The sequence below is a fragment of the Carcharodon carcharias genome, chromosome 10, assembly GCF_017639515.1.
Source record: "Carcharodon carcharias isolate sCarCar2 chromosome 10, sCarCar2.pri, whole genome shotgun sequence".
Lineage (NCBI taxonomy): Eukaryota > Metazoa > Chordata > Chondrichthyes > Lamniformes > Lamnidae > Carcharodon > Carcharodon carcharias.
In genome coordinates this window covers 158,194,954-158,217,505 of record NC_054476.1, presented here as the reverse complement: position 1 = coordinate 158,217,505, position 22,552 = coordinate 158,194,954, and the positions used below count along the sequence as shown (strand labels likewise).

Genomic DNA, 22,552 nt, shown 5'->3' with positions numbered 1-22,552 from the left:
TCTTCTACCCACATGTAGTGCATTTAAGTGCTCAGAAAAAGATAGAGATAATTGAAGTTCCCTCAGGACTGAAGGAATTTTTGGGTTTCTACCAAAAACCAACTGATATGGACTATAGCCCCCAATTATCTGCAGTAAACTCTTGGCATGGACAGCCTATGCTAGAGCTGATGTTAATTTACACTTGGTCTGACAGTATTTCACAAAGCACCTCATCTATCACTGGGTGATTTCTTTCTCACACTGTTACTAAAATGGCTTTCTGCTGCTGTATTCATAATTATATTCATGTTTTAGCACATATCCCGAAACTCATAGTTAGCAAGTTCCCTGCATTATCAGTGAGGAATTTTGCCAGTGGTCACAATCTAGTCCCTAACCACTTTTCCATTACCAGATCCACAATTATTTTCTTTTCATTGCTGTGTATGATTGTTGCCTGGCTAAACCTTGTGGCCAAATCTATGGATTGTAAAATAAAAAATGTTTTTTTTCTTCATCCCACACCTTTAAATCCATCACCACAACGTCATTGAAATCCCTCACTAGGGGTAGACTCACTATGGGCTGCAACAGTGTCCTTCTGTATTTCTTACATATCACATCTATCGCTTATCTCCTCCATAAAGTTTAATGTACTCTCCACCCCTTAGCAAAATTTTTAATTTTTGCAAAGAAGGGTGGGCAAATTGCTGATGCAATTTTAACACAATTAGCTTTTTGTCTTCTAAATTCCTATCCCCTGAGGCTAATAACACTTCTTTAATCTCCTTAGTAGAAAAGTTAGGTTTCATTAATAATGTCCAGATTGTGTAAATCGCAAACCCACAAGTTTTCCAAATACAATAGCCTTGTCGTTCTCCATGTCCAGCTTCATTTGTGCTTTTATCATTGATGGCCTGCTCAACAGGGTAATGGTATTTTGCTAGACACTGTCTGTACTAATGGAATGATTGACTCCAGCTATCTTACAGGGAATCACTACCCTTTTTAAAGATTTTAGGGTATTATCATCTCCAAATCCAGGGGTGGAACTCTCAAATTCCTTAACCTTATTCCAACTTTGTCATTTAAGGACTCCAGGTAGCATTTTAACCAGTCTATTCCACAGACTGTGGACATGCTTCCAGAATCTAGCACCGCACAGTTGAAGGACTCTGCAGCCAAGACATTCATCACTGGGCTGAAACTTCTTGTAACTAATACCTGCCTTTAGTCAATATCTCCATCTTCTTCTAAGTCTTCTCTCTCATGTTTAATTTCAAACACATTATATCATTTAGGACAGTTCATTGCTTATAGTATTTGGAATCGCATCTAAAACACAGATTGACCATACCCTGGGCATTTCTGGGGTTCATCCTTTTGTTGTAATTTCCCCATTTCTTTTCTCCTGCCATAACTGTCAAAGATGGTTCTGTCCTCATAGTTTCTAGTTACAAATCTTCTTTCATACTGATACCTGTGCCCTGTTTTTAGATGATCTCACCATCCCATTAACATTGTATCCTCCATTTTCTGCCTTACCGCCAAATGACCCATCTGCGCCGTGAGCGCTGCCAAAAAGGAGTGTTTTCCAAGGAATTTTTTTGCGATTCTGACATCAGTTCTGACAGTGTTTTTTCTGCCAATTTAACTCCCGTCAAAACTAGAAGTCTGTCCATATTCAATTCCTTGGCACAGTCAAGTAACTTAAATGCCAGCACTAGTTGAGGAATTTCTAGATGGAACTTTTGCAATCTTGCATATAGTTTACTGAATTCTATTATGTAATCTTCGATGGAACTATCCTCCAACTTTCTAAATTTGTCAAAATCTGACCACACTTCAAAAGTTATTCTTCTGATAGATCTTATCCATAAAATCTAATAACGCTTCCAAGCCTTCATCTGTGTTCAAATGCTCAGGCCCCCAATTCCAAAAATACTTTGCACTTTATTTTGCTTTGTATGGTAACAAAAGTGCCAAGGCCATTTCTTGTTTTTTCTTCAGCAAGGATGTAACCAGTATCCATATATTTACTTAATTCTTCCATTGCTTATAGGGCTTACTCTCAAAATAATCACACCCCAAAACTCTACATTTTGATTCAGCCATTCTCCAAAGTTAATCCAAACCACTCTTCTCAAAGTTAACTCCAAATACAGTCTTTTGGCTGAAGAAAGCTTAGTTTCCTATCTTTTACTTAAAAGCAGGAACCATCCTCTGCCACCACAGATATAGTCAACATACTTGCTTGAAATAAAGATAAAGACTAAGACTGGTTTCTTCCGACAGAGTTTTATTTTTGGTCTATAAAACTCTACAGAGAACTCGCCTCACCTGTTTTCTTTTTCATACATTCAAATGGGTACTAAGCTAGTTAATTGATAATTGCCAATTGAACTCCTCCTTTTGAGTTAACTGTTTCCTTCCCCAACATTCCTAGCCCAACAAATGAAACATCCTCCCCACTAAGCCCTGTTCCTCTTTTATTCTTCCTCCATCTTCCCCCAAACCCACCCACGATGCTCTCTCTAAGTTCAGCCCAGTCCATGCAATCCACCTCCTGCTCCCTTGACTCCCACTCAACTTCTGACCTCCAGGCTAGCTGGTTTTATAGTTTTCAGATCACCTTCCTAGCAAAGCTGCATTTAGCACTTCTTTCTGAAAAAAGAAATACCCTTGCCTCCTCTGTCCTTGCAATCCACGGCCTCACTTCGACTCCTCCATTCCTCTCCAGAGAACTATGTTGCTACCTCCCAAATGCATGCTGATCCCTCCCACAGTTTAGTTGAACCCTTCAATCAGGATTCCGTTTTCCCCCCTATTGCAAGGAAACAAAGTCATAGCCACAGTCTTTGTGCTAAGGACTCGATGCATTAACTTTTCTCAATCTCCGAGACTATCAACCATAACTTCTCTATTGCCTTAATCAATGCCTTAGGTTGGTGAACTCCTGGGTTCAATCCCTATCTTGCCTGTTCTTCACACACTGACCCTTTAAGACAATGGACTTCTGAATTCTCTGCCAAGATGGTTTGGAGAAGATTACTGGCAAATTGCCTGACAGGAACAATACATTCCTATAGCACTAAAATAACCATTTTAGCAGGTCCATCAAACAGTTAGCAGACTTCTGGTGTCTAAAGTTCAAATTTGCTATGAACTATAATAATAAAGCAAAGGTATTTGAGACTTTAATACGATTGTCATATTTATTGAGGCCTTTAAGAACTTATTGCAACATATATGAGGAAGAGGCCATGTTTGGTATATTATAATCATCAAGTGAAGTATTTTATTGAAAAACTTTAGAAATATTTAGTAGTGGTTCTGGAGTACTATGTCCGTAAAATGTACAACACAGCATTTGCCACAACTGGTTCATGCCCCAGATGAGCCTCTTCCTACCTTATTTCATCTCATCCTGTCAACATATCCTATTCCTTCTCCATCTTGTACTCATCTAGTTTTCCCTTAAATGCATCTATTCTATTTACCTCAACTTTTTTTGTGGAAGTGTGTTCCACATTCTGATCATTATTCAAGTGAAGAGTGTTTGTTTGTTTCCAATACTAAAACAGCGATTACCAACTTAATGTGGACTTAACTGTAGGATATTTCACAGAAATTCTCATTCTGGGAATGGGTTACTGTGAATTTATCACAATGTCCTTTCACCTCTTACTGATTATGTGAATGTCTTCAATGTTTGCTGTTGTAAAATAAAGTTTGGGTGGGCTCAACCTAGTTTCCTCCTGGATGAGTCACAACTCAAAATGGCCCAAAATTTAGTACCAATCAGCAGTTATGCTCTGAGGGGCCATAATGTTAAATGGCAGATGAGATGAATAATTCATGCTGATAAAGGCTCTTCTAAGGTTATGATTAATATTAATTGCTGTGGCAGAGTAGATAATATTTTATTCCATGTCTGGCGTGCTTTATTTGAACTCTCTGTACCTAAAAGATCGCATATTCTTTTCCACATCATGACATCTTGCATTGACCACAAAAAAAAACAAAAAGGAAAAGACTAACATAACTAAATGTACAATTTTCAGTTTGGATCTTCACTTCCTTGCTAGTCTAATTCCATTCTGAAATTTAGGTATGATCTGTTTACTGAAGCTAGTACATTGTAAAGCAATAGTGACAGCATAAATACAGAGTAACAGTATTTTAAAGGAAAGTTATTAAAGATTGAAATAAATTTGCTTTATTGACTTTATCCAGATGCTGTGATATTAAAATTCCATCTTGGGTTGACAGATTTTTTATAACTAGTCTACATTAAATAGAAAATAAACAAGTTTTTTGTGTCAAGTACCTGCCATATGTGGTTTTGGTGAGGGGAAGGGGGTGTGCGGGGACGGGAAGAGAAGAAAGACACCAATTTGATTGCTATCGGTCAATATAAAAGATATGTTTTGAAAAGGTCACTATAAAAATGAAAAGTCTTGCTTTTATGCACACACTAATTTTTCTCCTGAAGTTACCTCTTCCCACACCCCCTTCTCCCCGCCCCCCTACCCGCCAAAAGTACCCCATTACACATTTTTAATCATTCAATACGTAGTAATGCAGTAAATAGAATGTGTTGTTTGTAATAGTAAGGTGTAAATATCTCCACACAAACTGCCCATAATTCATTCTATTCATTTTATTCATCAGCCATTCTTGTTGAGACATCTGTTAAAGCTTATTCTTGCCTGCGATGTAGTTTGCTGGAAAGAAAACTCCAAACTCCTGGAGGATATATTTAAGTTTATTGTGCACGCATACAGAATTTTTGGTCATGTAGATACTGTGACTAAGATGTTGTACATAGCACATTTTATTTAAAGCATCCATAACATATACTATTTGAGCAGTTGCAGGATTCAGCAATTCTCAGCCCTCCACTTTAATAGGTCCCATAGCTGGATAATATGTGACCTGTAACTGATTACTATTGCTCTGTAGGACCTGCACTCTGCCCAGTCTTCAAACAGCTAAATTTACAAAGAATTTCGCATTCAGATAAAACATTTGAAAATATATAAAATAATAACCACAAGAAGTTCAGTATACTAAATGGGACTGAAGAATACAATTAACAATTAATGCCAAATCCGTGCTTATAACTGATTAAAATGGCAATAGTGTCTAGTGTAAATAATAGATTTACTGTTGAACACACTGGAATTGATTGGATTCAAGGCTTTTGTTCATTAAGTTTATATGCATGTCTGGTAGTTACTGGGCAGTTATCTTTGTTATGAAATGGCTGAGTTATAATGTTTTTGTCCAGAAGTTGAAACTTTTGTGTGATGGGAAAGAGTTGACCTTCACCTAAACGCATGCCTCCTGCACTCTCACCCCCAATAACAAGTGCATGGAGCTCATGAACTTTTTTGTCGCAAAAGTCAACACTATTTGTTCACCTGCCTCTGTCACATCCTCCCATTCGCCCAATTCACTGGAACAAATATCTCCTAGGGCAGCATTTTACCCTTGGTGGGGGTGCTCGGTGGGGGCAGTCGGGAAGACAACAGCAGCCCACGATTGGCACCGCACCATGATTTTATGCAATTAAGGCCCACACAGTGTGGAACGTGAGTGGCAGCGCTCAGTACTGCCTGTGTGGACAGGGGGAGGAGTGCGAGCAGGCTGAGCATGAATTTCACACATGCGCACAAAACAGCACTTGAGTCTCCCTGAGGCATGGAGCTGCCTCAGGGAGATGAAGCGCTGTTTTAAGAAAAATAAAAATGTCATAAAACTTGTCATGTGACACTGTCACATGAGCAGGGACATGTTTTTAATTCAAGTATGAAATTTTTATTATTTGCTTTAGGAAACCTCAACCCACCCACGGACGAGAGTTCCTAAAAAGTGCAAAAGCCGCTTGGTATTTTGGCATGCTCTCCAACCGTTAGGTCAGATGGGCAGTGTAAATTTGAAATTAATTACCTTTTTAATGGCTTTAATAAGCCTTTTAATTGTCTGCGGGGGCACAGGAGCAGCACACCTACCGAGCAAAATATTGCAAGACTACGCGATGACATTGGGGCCCTCGACTGAAGTCATCGCACGTCTATTTATGCCTGGCTAGGTCGGGAGTGTGCATTTGGCCAGTAACTCAGTTTATTATTTAGTTATGTACTGGAGAAATGAACAATACATCTGTTAACCACCATTTTAAAAAAACTCTCTTTTGAAGGCAAGATGTAGCCAACCAGATGCGTACAAAATCCAAGGAAGATTGTGAGAAACACTATATGAAACATTTCGTTAACAATCCACTGTTTTCTTCCACTTTACTGAGTTTGAAGCGGTCTGAAGAAACCAAAGACCTTGATACAGCAATCACGTTTAGATGTGAGTATTCATTAACGTTGAAATTCTAAAAGTATTGGGTAAAAACCTAACTGGAAGACGATGTCCCAAGTGACGGAATTGCAGTTGGCCTTTGAAAAGGCTAATGGATCTCCTCTGATGGCTCATTAAGCTTATCCCATGAGTAATTGAGCTACGTAGACCAGGAAGATCTCAGGCTTGACCCTCAGTATCTGTTGAGCTGTTGTCCTCTTCCTGGAGCCAATAGGAATACTGCAGTCAGCTTTGATGTTCTGGGTTATTGAAAGGGGCAAGTTTATCGAGCTTCTTGTTCTTGGGGTAATGTCAGCTGCTGACTTGATCAGGTTTGACTGTGATGCCCACCAACTTGAATAGCCTGTTGCTACTGACTGTTAATCTGTGAATATAATGCATTGAAGCATTTGTCTTCAAAGAAGTAATAGCCACTAGAGGCTAGTACATATTTCTTATAACTATCAAAAATCTCTTAATCTTGTACCAAAATATGTCTTAGCCAAACTACTTCTGATGCAGCTTTTGTTAAAATAAAAAGTATGCAAATCTGAAATAAAAGACAAAATGCTAGGAGTGTGCAGAAGGTCAATCAACATTTGAAAGGGAAAACGGGGTTAATGTTTCAGGTGTAAACCTTCCATCAAAAAGCCTTGCTTGAATTTCTGGGGGTGGGAAGAGAATCTTATGGCCCATTTTCTTGCATTGAGAATTTTTGGTTTTCTATTTAAAATGAAACTCCACTACCATAAAATAAATCTTTCACTTGTTTCCCCAATCGATCACAGCTTGTGATGATCCACCCAGACCAGCATTTGATTCTGCAGTATCGAGGGATATGGCCGGATACATGCCAGCACGAGCAGACTTTGTTGAAGTAAGTTGTCTATCTTACTTGGATCGTAGAATAAATTCACAAATCAATGTTAAAAGAGTAGAACAAATGTAACCATTTATAAATAATAAGAAACAAGAACTAAACGCAGGGACTGTTTGGAATGTGGAACTTGTTACCACATGGAGTAGTTGAGGCAAATAGAATAGATGCATTTAATGGGAAACTATGTAAGTACTTGAGGGAAATAGGAATAGAAGGGTATACTGATAGGATTCGAGTAGCTCGGGAGGTGATATGTATGAAGCACGAAGCACCAAGTTGGGTTAGTTACTGGTTATGTTATTGGGCTAGTAGTCCAGAGACCTGGATTAATAATTGAGAGGTGAATTCAGATCCCACTGACAGTTGGGGGATTTAAATTCAGTTAATTAAATACATTTGGGATAAAAAAAAAACTAGTATCAGCAATGTTGATTTGTGAAACTACTGGATTGTCATAAGAATCTTAACTGATTTACTAATGTTCCTTAGGTTCTTTCCTGGTCTGGTTGATATGACTCCAGATCCACTGCCTTCTGAAATGGCTTAGGGAGGTACTCAGTTGCCTCCGTCCCACCTTCTCACGCTCAGTTCGGGATAAGAAATAAATGCTGGTCTTACCAATGACGCCCGCACCCTGAATGAATAAATAAAAAAGCATAAACACCAACATAGAAAAGTTGGGCCAAATGGTCTGTTTGTGCTGTAAACTCCACATAATGTGTAACTTTCTGTAAGATCATTGTACAAATGGCTTATTCTGCACAATCACTAAATATTTACTTTAGTCCTGCAAGTAAAAAAGCTTTCAGTGGTGTTGACAATTGGTATCCATGGTACTCATGCAGTCCAAATAATCATTTTAGAATAGCTGAAAGTTAATTAGAGAGGGCTTGTTCAATTGAAAATAGCTAGTTGGCTAATTGACTTGTCTATTATATGCATCTTTTATTTGGATTATGTCTTGCCCAAGTTGGTCATGTTTTGTGTTCTCCGTCTCTCTTCGCCCCCCCCCCCCCCCCCCCCCCCCCCCCCCCCCCCCCCCTTGCATTTGGATGCAATGTGGCATATTGTCATATGGTGGTGCCTGGTTATAATGTTTAATGTTTGCACCGTGGTGGTAAAGTGTGCCAATATCTTTGGTTTTGGAATAGTAATTAGGGTAAATTAGTCATTCCCTCATGTTGTTACTGGGGCGGTTTTGAAAAGTCAAGGTGACAGCATTGAGCACAGGTCCCTGTGGATCACGGAATTAGTGGGTTTACCTTGTCGAATGTTTACTCGTCAGCTGACCAGCTACCTGCCAATGAATATTGCAGCAATTGCTCCTCTATTTTTCACATTGCATTTTTGTTTGCAAAAATCTAAGAAAAAGTATGTGAGCTATATTGAAATTGATGCATATTTCTTATATAGGAATTTGACAATTACGCAGAATGGGACTTGAGGGATATTGATTTTGTAGAAGATGACTCTGATATTTTGCATGGTAAGTTTTTTGATTGCCAAAAGCACCTTTTTGTTACCTTTTGACAGGGTTTACAAAGCTAACTGTATGCTTGATGTTTCTTCCTTCATGCAATTAAAATTTTCTAATTCTCCTGTTTGTTGTGGTAATATGCTATTGTAAATTGGCCATTTTTGTGTAAATTATTCCAGAAATCTTTCATGTTAGTATTGGATTTAACTCAGCAAACAGCCTGTATTGCAAACAAAATGTTTCTGGTTACTGAGGAATTATAAGAAGGGCAGCATTTCTTTGCGTCAGAGCCATTTACCCATCAGTCAGTGTCATATTTTCCTCTCATTGTAATGCACTCCAAATACTATCAATGTAACGCACCTGCTTGTGACTCCCTCATTGCTGGAACATATTGAAATGGATTTACCCAAATATGTCTCACAAGAAACTGCTTAAAAAGAGCCTTTCACTCTTTTTTTTCTTCGATTTTATTTTGAAGTTCAGTGCTTTATTTTTTAATCCAGTGATTAGATGTTGTTGTGTGCTTAAGTTAACCCATGCATCATTTTTATATTTTTGCAATTTGTTTGAACAGCTTTGAAACTCGCAGTGGTTGACATCTATCATTCCAGATTAAAAGAGAGACAGCGAAGAAAAAAGTGAGTTCCTACTGACTTCATTTGACCTTTCATACAGAGTTTTTTTCAGTTTTTATTTTTCCAAAATCGTTTTCAAATACCCCCAAAATTCGAAATGAATCTGTTTTCCTGTTTGTTTTTACCTTGTTGCTATTTCATCTTCCTCCATTTATCAGTGATATTGAGCTTGAAATTGTTTGTGTTGCATTACAAGGTTTATTGTGCTGTGTACTGGCCCATGAGACTACACACGTCTGTAGTGCTAACGTAATGATAACATTGCATTTTAAAAGTGGAAATATATACATTATAAAATACACAGAGAAGTCTTGCTGGGTGTGATTTTCCAGAACTGTATCCATGACTAACCATGTATTGATAGTTTGCCAGAACTGTGGTGATATGGCCATGATCTTTATTGGCCCAAATCTTCCATTCCCTAGGGGGTCATACCCAGGAGATAGCCTGTAAGATGTACTAGAGGACCCCTCAGAAGTGCACGGGAATTGCCCAGGAAGTTTCGATTTCCATTGGGCCCTATGTCTGAAACCCTCCGTACCTCCAATTTAAAGTCGGAGACCAGATCACCCGACTACACCCCCTGACCATCCGACTACCCTCCTGACCCAACCACCACCACCATTCCCTCCCTCCCTCCCCCCCTCCCCCCTCCCATCCTCACCCGCTTACCTTACACACTTGCCTTCTCACCTTTCAGTGGCTGGGACATTTAAACTTACCAGCTTAGTCAGCTAGTGCCATGAAAAGGGGGTGCAGCTTCACTTCTCCCGACGATCCTGCACTGCACTGAAGGCCTCCAGGAGCAACTGTGCTGAACATTTCTCAGTAGGCCCGGAAGTCCAGGTGACAAATGTGCAGCTCCAGGCTAAGGTAGGCAAAAAGGAGCAGAATGGAAATCCAACGGTGATTGCCCCTCCACAGCAGTTTTGGCCCATTATACACCAACGCCACTGGACATCTTTAATGGAAACTAAAAGATAGCTCCTTGGACTTAGAATTAAACAGTCTAGACAGAAAAATAACAAGCTGTAAAACTGATTTTTTGTCCGTGACAGCTAGAGTAGACTTTACAGTGCTGACAACCTGAAATTGATGTCACAGCATCTCCTTTTGTTGTCTGCATTTAAATCTCAGTTGACATTTTTAAAAACTTGAATTGTTGCGCAACTGGTGTCAATCTATTTACCAAACTGGACAAAACAGGTTGTGCTGCAGCTAACTTTTATATTTCTACCCCCTACCCCATAAATTCCAGTTCCATAATTTGTGCTTTTTCTCAACCAAGAGAGTAACCTCCTGATTATTTTTTGTCTTTCTGCTTTGTGAGGAGCAATCCAGCCTCACATCTGCATTTTGCCATCCACCCATCAATTACCGAGATCAAGGGTTCAGCTTTTGCAACCACCTGGGATCTTTGACCACTGTCCAACATCCTTTTCTAAAGCATCTTACCATACTTACAATGCTGAAGATGTCACATAAATGCAAGTTGTTGCTTAAGAGTGGACCAGTTAGAAAGGGAGAATGAACTTACATTGTGCCTTTCTGACCTCCGGATATTACAAACTGCTTCACAGCAAATGAAGTATTTCTGACATGTAATGTAGGGAGCTATTTGAAGGAATGCCTCAGCACTGTCCAACTGTGATGTACCAATGTATTGTTCTATCTATGACTGTACCATGCTTTTTACTGCTATTCATTCATTGAGAAACCAGTGCACTATAATTCCTGAACTCTTCCTCCGTTGTGCTCAGAAAAGGACATTTCCAGAGCTTCTAGGTTAACACACAGTTACATGGAGTCATTGATTTTAATAATAATGTAATGCTCCAAAACATTTAAAAGTAATATAAATCGATTTCCAGAGACTATTGTGCAAAATTATATTTCTCAAGCAGCATATCATATTGTGCATGAAATTCATGGGATTCAGTTTGGAGTATTGCATGATATTACTTTCGGTAGTAACTATGAAATAGGTTATCCGTTTTATGTTCAAACTCCCCTCCCCCACAAGCACCACAGTAAAGTAAATGACCTCTACACAGCTCCTATGGTACAGCTGGGAGAATCTGTGTACTTCCACCCTATGGCTCACCACGACAGCTGGAGAATATTTTATCTCTATAAAGGCCAATTTTCTGAAAGTTATTAGTGTAGTTGTGTGTGTTTGAATACCAGTGCACACCATGAAGTGGCAAGCCATGTGTTCACATCTATAATTTCCCACATTTCTGAGGCCTTGTATATGCCATTCTTACTGTTATTTCTCATAATTATAAATGTAAAAAGCAGGGCACTTCTATTGTTAAAACCGATGACACTCTTAATCTAGAAGTGATTTGATTCTACCAGTAACTTAGAAAATAAGTGACAAGAGAATTTCACTCTCTCCACAGAATTTTGAGAGACCATGGCCTGATTAACCTCAGAAAATTTCAGAGTAAGTATTAACAATGTCTAGATTGCCAAAGAAAGGCAAGTTTATATTGTTATAGGTCTCATGGGGAGTTGTGCGTCGTGCAGAGCTGTACCTTTTCAAAGGTTTCCTCCTCGCAGAAAAGTATAAATATTAATTACAGATGTCTACATTGTTAGTGCAGAAGCACATCAAATATCAGTGATTCACTTGCTGCTGGTAAGTGTTTGCCTCTAGCAGGTTGTGATGTACTTAGGCTTTAGGTTTTTGAGCCCAAATTGTGAATGCAGTTCCTACAGAATGTTCTTGTATTGTGTTGCTTCATTAATTCTACTTAAAGGAATGATTCAAGCATATTGTGCAGGAAATTAGTGTGCAAACTGGGTCTGTAATAAAGTTGTCAACTTTATTGCAGCCTAATCCTTTTATGCTGATAATTCCCTTAGTCATTGTGCTGGCAAGAAGACTTTTAGCTATAGACAGTTGTTGTCAAAGACCCTTCACGTGATGTTGAAATAATCTAGGTATGTGAAATGTTAGCTTTATAATCAAAATAAACGAAGGGATAAAGCAATTTAAATTCTCTAAAATTACATTATTCTTATCAGGTTTTTGCCTCTAGTTGCCCCTTTTACACACTTCATTTTACATCAATCTAAAAAATTGATAGCAGAATTACTGGAAATTTAAATCTTTAGGACATCAACAAATATCAGTTGCTAATCTGTATCTGTCCCTCAGTAACTTAGCTATAAGCACCAGCTATATCATATTCTCACTTATCCAGAACTGCTTCATCCAATTCAGGGCCGTGGAAGTTGGAGCCTGCCCCAACAGGCAATGGGCACTAGGCGAACACCCAGGACAGGACGCCAGTCCATTACAGGATACACACTCACATGCGCACACACTGGGGGACAATTTACCGGAGCACACGGCAGAAACCCATGCAGACACGGGGGAACATACAAACCCCACACAGACAGATACCCGAGGTCAAGATCGAACCCATGTCCCTGGAGCTGTGAAGCAGCAGTGCTAACCACTGTTCCCTGAAATTAAACTTTTCTAAAGTATTCCTTTTAGAAGCATTGGACTGTAACTTTATATGTGACCACCCAATGAACGTTCAAAAGGTCTCTCTAAGTCAAACTTCCGTATACAAAGCAGTGGGTTCATATTTGGAAATTGTTTGTGCTTGTTTTTGCAGTGGTAGTTTGGAAGAGCACCTGCTTGTACTTCTATAACCTATGTTTCCTCTCCTGCCCTTATGGCAGGCGATGGCATAACTCTCACCCATGACTTGTCACATCCAGACTCAATTATTCCAGTATTCTTTCTGGCCAACTTGTCATCCTCCACACTCTGAACTGCAGTTCATCCAAATTACTACTGCCCGTATCCTATCCTGCACCAAGACCCATTCACCCATCACTCCTGCTCTTGCTGATCCATATTGGCCCCCAGGCTCCAAAATTTTCAATTAAAATGACTTGTCTATCCCTATTTCTTGTAACCTCCTTCAGCCCTAAAACCGCCCACTCACCATTGTCAGCTGTACCTTCAGTCATGTAGACCCTACTCTCTGGATTTCCTAGTTCTCTCTGCCCCTTCGCCTTCCTCTTCCTTAAAACCCACCTCTTTGACCAAGCTTTTGGTCACCCCTCCTAATATCTGCTTCTTAGGCTTAGCATTATTTTGGTCTGATTATGCCTCTGAAATGCCTTGGGGCATTTTTCTGTGTTAAAGGTGCTATATAAATGTAACTTGTTGAACATGTGTCGCTCAGTAGACCCACTTTTATCTAAATTCAATTGTATTCTGGTTCCCTCTTTAATATTAACCCTGCCACAGAATTAGGGGAGCTGAATTTTACAGATTAGACAGATTTTGATGGTACTGATGTCACTAGTGTTGGGGGAAGAGTATCAGTATTTGATAATCTGAAATGAGAATTTATTTTTTCAAAGCCAGTAATAATGAATGGGCTTCATGCAAGTCAATCTGTTATTATGAAAGTGAGTTGCTGAGCTAAAAATGGTTTAGAAGCTATGGTCAACGCACAAGTAATAGACTAAAAATTGGATACCAATTTTCCTTGCACATTCCATTCCCATGACTTTAATGTGTTTGGCCATTTGTATACTAAAAGATGTATTTTTAAAAGCAGAAAATGCTAGAAATACACGAGTCAGCAACTGACAGAGTGTACAGCCTTCATCAGAATGTCATAACCTATCTTTCTCTTTACAGATGCTGACTGAACAATTAATAATTAATGTAATTTATACCTTACTAAGGTTCCTATTTGGCTTTAGCTTATTCAGTAACAGCGGTAACAGAAATCAGATTAAATTAAAAACAACAAACGGATATATTACGGTTTCTCATTGCCATAAACTGAACATTGAAGTACGGCTCCATGTAAAACACAGATCACTTTCAGCATTCTGTATAACCCTGCAGCACTGAACATGAGTTGCAGGTTCCTGTCTACATTATAACAAAGTACCAGCAAAATATCCTAAAGCAATCAGAAAAAATAACAAGTTTTTTTTAAAAACCTTCCCTAAAAGCATTAGAAAATTATATATAATATAGGTATTCAGTGAACAAGCCTTGTCAATTAAATTTCTTCATCTGCCAATTTTAAAAAGTTCTAATTACTTTCAATGTGTTTATTTTCTGAGGAAAACTGGCGAAAATAAGGATGATTTATTCACTTAAGTAACTTAATGCTTTTAATAAATTTCAGTATATTCTAATAGATTCAACATTTACAGTTTTAATGAAGCTTAATGCAAATTGAGTATATTCAGATCTTGTATGAAGAAACATCTTTTAATGTTATTGTTGGATGGAGTGAGAGAGATCCAGTTGAGAAGAGGGAGGATGAGATCTAGTTGGAAGTCGGTAAAAGGAAGGAGAGATGCTATTGATGGGCATGAAGATAAAAATGCATTAGTGGGGAAGAATGGTGGTATTGAAGGGGTGAAGAGAGAGAGATCCTTTGTGGGTGGATTGCAACTGCTCCCGAATGAGCTTTGTCAGCCTGTGCTTGACATGTATACCTACCTTTGTCAATTAATTGCTAACAGTCATCTTTCTGCTTGACCTGGCCTTTTGGTAAAAGATGAATTTGAATAAATCAGTAAAAGGACAACATCTGTGACAAGAGTATTGAGAGTGTAAGATATTTGATGTGGTAGAAAGAAAAATTTAAAAGAGTTTAAGACTCAGATGTACCAATAGCTAAGTCTCTGAATTGTACAGCGAAAGATAGAAAGGAAAGAAAAACAAATGTTGAGATAAATATTGAGAGAAAAGCACTGGAAAAAGTTGCATCAGGAGAAATGCCATTTTTTCTTTATTGCCCTTGGCCAGTGCCACAAGTCATGAGCTGGTATTGGGGGAAGAAAACTATTTCCCTTGGCAATGATTCACTCACCAGCAATTGATTTGCCATGATCTCGTTGAAACATATTGATTGCTCATGAATGCCATGGTCTGTACCTAGGGAAGGCACCATTGGACTGTCTTGAAATAGTTAGTGCATGGCAGCTTGCAAAAGCATTGGGCATTGTAATGACGTTTAACCTGAGATTAATTACAGTTGCACCCTAAAACAGTTGGGGAAAATATATTGAAAAATGCCCTCTTTTATAATTGCAGTTCTTGAAAGACGGTATCCTAAAGAAGTTCAGGATCTCTATGAAGCTATGAGACACTTTGCAAGACTACTGGGACCTACAGAGCATGACAAATTTATTGAAAGCCATACCTGTATGCAACATTCATATTTTTTTCCTTTTTTGCAATATTTGCAGCCTTTTGAAGTTGAGATGAAAGTCGTATCACAGGCTAAAATATAAATTATTTAGTTACTTAAAATTATTAATTTTTATTTTAAATTAATATTTTTGACTTTCTTGAATATCTTCTAAAAATGAAATAGTGATCTCTGTGGCTTTTAAATACCTTAACATGCACATCAATAACTTTGTTTTTTGAAGATCAGAATTGGAGAATTTCACATTTTCAGAATTATGTTTAGTTCCTGAATCCCCAAATATTAAGCATTGGGGGTAGGAGGTACAGTTGCACAAATTCAATTAAAAATGACCTTTCTGACCATGTCTGTTTCTCATAGTGGATTTTGAACTTCGGAAGGAGATCAAACGGTTGCAGGAATACAGAAGGGCAGGAATCTTCACTTTCCGTGGTGAGTTGTTTGCTAAAGCTGTTTAATAAGTCTGGTTTTTCATAAGCTTGTAAATGTCAGTGTGACAGGTCAGACAAGTGTAATGATAGGGAGAGAGAGAGAGAGATACCGTATTATAACAATGAATGCTGAAGCATCTGATTCAATTAAATAATCTTAGTGTGCTCTTGTGTACGTAATATGTGCACATTAAAGTTTTGCAATGAATTTTAGTTCTGGATAACAGCATTTTCAAAATAACTTTAAATTAGAAAAGAAGAATGAAGCCATATAAATGTAAATCTGACTCAGACTTTTATCAAGGCCTCAGCACTTTCTGATTGTTACTGATGTAGCTGTTCCTCTAGTGACCAAGGGCAGAATTTTCAGGGTGACATGCAGGGGGTGGGCCCCACATGTCAGTGTGTAAAATGATGCACGGTGACATTGGCGAGCGTCCCGATGTCACCGCGTGCCATCACGATATTTCGTTGGGCGGGGGCGCGATGAACTGTGACGCGCGCCTGACATTAATTCACAGGCTAGTTAAGGCCCTTGACTCGTCAGTCGATGCCGATTTTCAGGCACCCATGCGCTCTTCGGCTCGGCGCAACAGGCAGGCGGGTAAGCAGCTTTTTAATAAAACTCATCCACGGGCGGGATAAGTGGGGTTGTCAATCTGGTCTGTGAAGTATTTATTGCTGAAAGTTTTTTAAACTTGCATGTGTGATCTGTAGCAGTTCAGAACGAATTCCAGCAGCTTTCTGTGTACTTGTAACCTTCAGTTCAGCCCTCTTCAGTCAGGAATCTTTACCAGGCCTGCAGCTTTCTGGAGGCCTCCCTTTAGCCTGGGTATGGGTTCAGACGTATCAACTGGAGGCAGCTCCTCTGAGGAGGAGGGGAGGGCTAGAATGAGGAAGAGGCCAGGAGTGCACAATCAGCCTCCAGGGGAGCCACCTTTGGGAGGCCAGGCACAAGAGGCACAGGGCCAAGAGGTAGTCCAAGGTGGAAGGGGCCGCAGAAGACGCCACTATCCTGCTGCAAGGGTATACAGGCAGAGAAGCAGCTACCTCAATGTGACTGAGATGCAGTGCCGAAGGAGGCTCCAACTGTCAAGGGAGACAGTACACTACATCTATCAGATGATTGGCCCTGAAGATCTCTCCTAACTGTGTGGGTGGACACCCCATGCCAGTGGCTCTGAAGGTCACAGTTGCCCTCCATTTCTATGCTTCCAGGGCTCAGTGGATGATCTTTGTGGTGTCTCCCAATCAGCTGTCCACACTTGTGTCAAGCAGGTCACTGATGCTCTGTTCATACGGGCATTGACCTTCATCCACTTCCGCTGCGACCAGGCAAGTCAGGCACAGTGAGCCAGAGGCTTCGCAGCCATTGCTGGCTTCCCCCGTGTCCAGGGTGCTGTAGACTGTACACATGTGGCCATCAAGGCGCCAGCAGGTGAGCCCGGTGCCTTCGTCAACAGGAAGGGCTTCCACTTGGTGCAGATAGTGTGTGACCACAGGATGCTGATTCTACAAGTCTGTGCAAGGTACCCAGGCAGTTCCCATGACTCCTACATCTTCAGACACTCCCAGGTGCCGGGGCTCCTCAGTATTCCTGCTCAGCTTGATGGATGGCTGCTGGGTGACAAGGGCTACCCCCTCAGAAGGTGGCTCATGACGCCTCTCTGGCATCCAAGAACAGAAGCTCAACAGTGCTACAATAGGAGTCACACCTCCACAAGGGCTGTGGTGGAGAGAGCCATCGGTCTTCTCAAGATGCACTTCCAATACCTGAACTGCTCAGGGGACACACTCCAGTACCCCACAGATCATGCCTCAGTGATGGTGGTTGCATGCTGCGCTCTCCACAATCTTGCGCTGGAAAGGGGGATGCAGTGGACGATGAAGATGTTGACACAGTGGATGAGGCTGCACATGATGAGTCCAGCACTGATTCTGAGGATGAGGAAGCACAGGGCAATGATGAGGGTCTGAATGCTGATCTAGCACCACACCAAGGAGGCAGGGACACCCAGGAGACTTTAATCCTACGAACCTTTAGCTAGCTCCACACAAATGGATCAGGAGGATCAATCTTGCCTGGTGCTTCCATACGTGGCACTTAAGTGCTACATCTGCCACTTCTTCAACTGTGACTAAGGGCTTTGGACATAAACCTCAATTTCCACTCAAACACTCAGGACATGTCTGTAAAACATACAAATGCAACCCAAAGGAGCCACCCTCAGCCATGGTAACACATCTAAATTTAATTTCATCCATGATATGGTGCAACAAAATGAAAGCAAAACGTTTTTACAACAGCGATGAAATAATAATTCCCTAATCTAGGGCCAACACAGAAGCACCAGTGAGAAGCCCGCAGTGTACCTAAGGTGCCTTATGCATATGTTTATGGGTGCCACCCTGTTGCTTGAAGTGGCTTCTGAGACAGCCTGCTGACTCTGCTGTCCTGGTGGCCTTGATGACCTTGGCGGACGTCCTCTGGCCCATGGAGCCTGTGCTGGCCCCGCCTGAGAGTGAGTGGCCAGTGCCACAGCTGGCATCTCCCCAGTCGTCGCAGCCTCAACGGATGCAACGGTCACTGGCAGAGGAGCTGCTGCCCTCATCTGCAATGCTCTAAGGGGAGCCCGCAGAGATGACAGGCAGGCGCTACGCCGATGTGAGGTTGCTTCGGGCTTCCCTGCTCACCATAGATGGATGGGCACAGAGCTGGGAAACATGGTGCCCAGACCATCTCCCACATTGCCAATGACCAGCTGGGCCACTGGTGCTGTGAGGACTTGCAGGTCCGAGCGTAACCCCAGGAGAAGCTGCTTGTTCTCCTGGAAGCCCCTCTCCAGGAGAGTTGCCACTCTCTCCATGGTGGAAGCATGACGCTCTGACATGAGGCTCATTGCATCAGTGATGCTTCGTATGGACGACTCCACCACGGACACCAAGCGAAGCATGGTCTCATGCAACACTCCCAGATGCTCCCGCACACCCGGCTGCATTTCCTTTAGCTGCTGCGTCGCAGATGACTCCAGAGGCACATTGTCACGCCCCGACTCAGTATGTGCCTGGTCCCCCTACAGCCCTCTGGCTGCTGGCACCATTGACATTCTGTGTCTGCCATCTCCTCCAGCGATTGTGAAGTGCCCTCTCCACTGTGCCCTGGGACACTAGCCGATGTTGCAATTCCCACCAATGTGCTAGTATCTGCGCTGGTGCCTGCCTGGCAGAAATGGTGTGACTCAGGTGACAGTTCACAGCCCTCAGGTGTGAGGGGGGGCATCTGTAATGGAGCCTGGTCACCAGCCTCTGATGCTGAAAATAACAACAAGGACAGTGGATCAGTTAGCGTCCATACAATGACACACTTTATCCCTTTCCCCCAGGCTCATTATACATTCACCCTTCCAGAACCTAAAGAGACGCACATAGGTGGCAAATAGGAGGAGGCCCAAACATTACAGGCGGGCTGGTCAGATGGCCTAAGGAATGCCAAATGGAATGTTATGTGGATAAGTATGAGGTGATGCACTTGGGCAGGACAAACAAGGTACAGGAATACACGAGGAATGGTAGGACCGTGGAAAGTAAGGAGGATTGGGGGACCTTGCTGGGCATGTCGACATGTCCATTAAGGTAGTGGGACAGGTACATAAGGCGTTTAAGAAGGTAAATGCCTTACTTGCCTTTATTAGCCGAGGAATAGAATGTAGGAACAGGGAGGTCATGTTGCAAGTGCAGAAAACGCTGCCAAGGCCACAGCTACACTTCTGCGTGCAGTTGTGATCACTTCATGGGAAAGATGTGATTGGAGCAGAGAGAGTGCAGAGGTCGTTGACCAGGATGCATGCTGGGCAGGACAGTTGGAGTTATGAGGACACATAGCATAGACTGGAGATATTTGCCATGGAGCACAGGAGATTGAGGGGTGACGTTATTGAGCTTCATAACATTATGAGGGGCATAGATAGGGTGGACAGAAAGCAACTTTTCCCCTTGGCGGAGGGATGACTAACCTGGTGGCATTTATTTAAGATAAGAGGCATGAGGTTGACAGGTGAAGTGATGAGGAACTCTTGCACCCAGTAATGTGGGATGCAGAAACCCTCCTAACATGTAATAAGTATTTGGATGTGCAGTTGCAATGCCATGGCATACAAGGCCATGGGGATAGTGGTCAGAAATGGGATAAGGCGACTTTGGAAGGTGCTAGACACGTGCATCTTCGAAGGTCCGAGGGACCTTTGTCTAATACCCACATCTCTGACTCTATCAGTCTGTGAATGAGCAGTGTTGCTACGTTAACAATTCCAACAATCATCAGTGGTTTGGATGGTGGGAAGACAAAGCGGATGTGACTGTGGACCTCCAAATACCTGGCTGCTGCACCCCAGCCTCACCGACACCTCGTATGGTGCATTTCAAGCTTCAGGGCCTCCTCCCCACGCTACTGCTGATTGGTCACAAAAATATAGTACAGCAGCTCCCAATATTGCCGCCCCCCCACCCCACCACCCCCTCCAAAGGCTACCTTGGACACATTCTGCATCCATCGCTTTCAGAAACACATAGCCTTAGCTCCTATGGCAAGCAGGCGCAACTAGGTGCGGCATCGAGGGCACCAGATGGCTCTTGGCCATAAGACCTTGAGGCTCCCCTTCCACAATCTCTTCACCGTGAATAGGACATATGTTGGAGTTCTGAGTATGCACCTAGCTGCATTTCCTGCAAGTTGTCCCCAGACTAATCATGTGTGACTTAAGACCAACACATGGGGCAGAATTTTGCCGTTGGCGAGCAGGGGGTGGGGCCCGCTCGTCAACGCGTAAAATGACACGGGATGATGTTGGGTGGAACCCCTGACATCATCCCGCCCCGTTTAAATTTTCAAGAAGGCAGGAGCACAGCAAAATCAGCTGTGTGCCCGACAACCTGTCAATTGAGGCCATTGACAGGATCATTAAAACAATTAAAGGACCTACCCGTCCAACCTTAAGGTTGGCAGGTCGGCCCCGGCGGGAACTAGAGAAAACATGAAACCTCATCCCCCGGTGGGATGAGGTTTCATGCAGGGTTTTAAACAGTTTAATAAAGTTTTACTGTAATTTATGAACATGTCCCATCTCCTGAGACATTGTCACATGAGGGGGACATGTTAAGGATTTTTTTATTATTTCTATTTTTAATCTTTAAGTGTCAGCAATCTCCCTGAGGCAGCACTTAGCCCCAGGAAGATGTGCGCTTTTTCGTGCGCATGCATGAAAGAGTGCACTCAAGCTTTTGGGGGAAATCCCCCCCCCAGCACAAGAAGTGTATAATTGGCCCGCCCACGTAAAATGATGGCGGGGATCGGCTCCCCGCTCAATGGAGATTGGGTCGGGCCCCACAGGCATCTGCCCATGTTGTGGGGAGAACCCATCTTCTCATGAACCACTGAGGCTGTTGTAAGCATGGTCACTATCTGCTTGACCACCCGGCGTGCGAAGATGCCCAACATTAGTCAGTGCAGTCAGACTTGGGGTGGGTTGGCGCCTCAAAAGCTAAGGCTACCTGCTAAGTTAAATGTCCAACACCAACATGGTATTCACCCTTCCAGAGCACAACAAATCATCTGAAGCGCTTACAGCACTGGATCCAGGTGTGCCGCGCCATGTCTTGGGAGCTCACCACTTTCGCCACCTCCTCCCAGGCACACTTCGCCATGTTGGGGTGGGGGGGGGGGGCCTCCTCCTCCTCCCATCCTGGGGAAACAGCACCTCCCTCCGTGCTGCCTCCTCAACAAGGGCAGCAAGGCAATCATCAGAAAAGCGAGGCGTTCTTTGTGCCCCCCCTCGATCTTTGCTGGCCTACCCTGCAGCCTGCTCTGCTCCTGGGCCACAATCTGCAGCTTACTCTCCTCCTCTGGCCTTCCCTCAACATTGGCCTGCTGTCCACGCCGTCTGTGGTACCACCTGCAGCTAGTCAAAGCAAACAGCCTAAAGGAGGCTGCCAGGCCTTTTTTTTAAATAGACTGCCGGGTCGCCATTGGACCCGGCAGTCTGTAGACGCCCGCCACAAACTTCAGACTCCCGTTCTCCACAGGAGTCAGAAATGCGCTGGGCGGGCCTTAATTGGCCTGCCCACGCAAAATGGTGGCACAGCCTGCGTCAGCACCTGCTCCGCTTGCCTGCCAAACGGAAAATTTTGGCCCAAAGTAACATTTTTGTTCCCATATCGACTTCTATCTAGTTCCAACAGGACTACAGTATCTTGCCCACTTTATTTGGAGAGATATGTGGAAGAAAATCCTAAGATTTATTCTGTGTAACCTTTAGCTTATCTTCCCACCAGTATAACCTCCTCCTTGACCTATTTACTCATATCGTTGCTTCTGTTAAACATTTTGTGTGGCATTAGAAGCCCTCCTAAACCCTAAAAGATTTCCTCTCGTGATGTTTCTTGTGATCTGAGCAGAGGTAATATGCATTCCATTCATGCATCTAAGTCAATGGGTTACATCACTTGTAACAGATTTTCATTTCACAAATTTATATCTTCTAATCGATTTTGTACAATCATTAATTAGCTGGTAACAAAGT

General features: G+C 42.1%; 1 protein-coding gene across 4 annotated transcripts in view; it reads left to right on the top strand.

Annotated features, from left to right (window-relative positions):
* tada2a (transcriptional adaptor 2A) overlaps positions 1 to 22,552 on the top strand; it is a 41,114-nt gene that overhangs the window by 9,082 nt on the left and 9,480 nt on the right. For all 4 annotated transcript variants that reach the window (XR_005944297.1, XM_041198417.1, XM_041198418.1 and 1 more), the window contains exons 5-11: positions 6,188 to 6,345; positions 7,125 to 7,213; positions 8,630 to 8,702; positions 9,271 to 9,334; positions 11,737 to 11,780; positions 15,429 to 15,539; positions 15,907 to 15,978. Coding sequence is in view for 3 of the 4 variants with exons in the window: in XM_041198417.1 (XP_041054351.1) it covers positions 6,188 to 6,345; positions 7,125 to 7,213; positions 8,630 to 8,702; positions 9,271 to 9,334; positions 11,737 to 11,780; positions 15,429 to 15,539; positions 15,907 to 15,978 (611 nt within the window). In the remaining variant the exon portion in view is untranslated. The remainder of the gene's footprint in view (positions 1 to 6,187; positions 6,346 to 7,124; positions 7,214 to 8,629; positions 8,703 to 9,270; positions 9,335 to 11,736; positions 11,781 to 15,428; positions 15,540 to 15,906; positions 15,979 to 22,552) is intronic.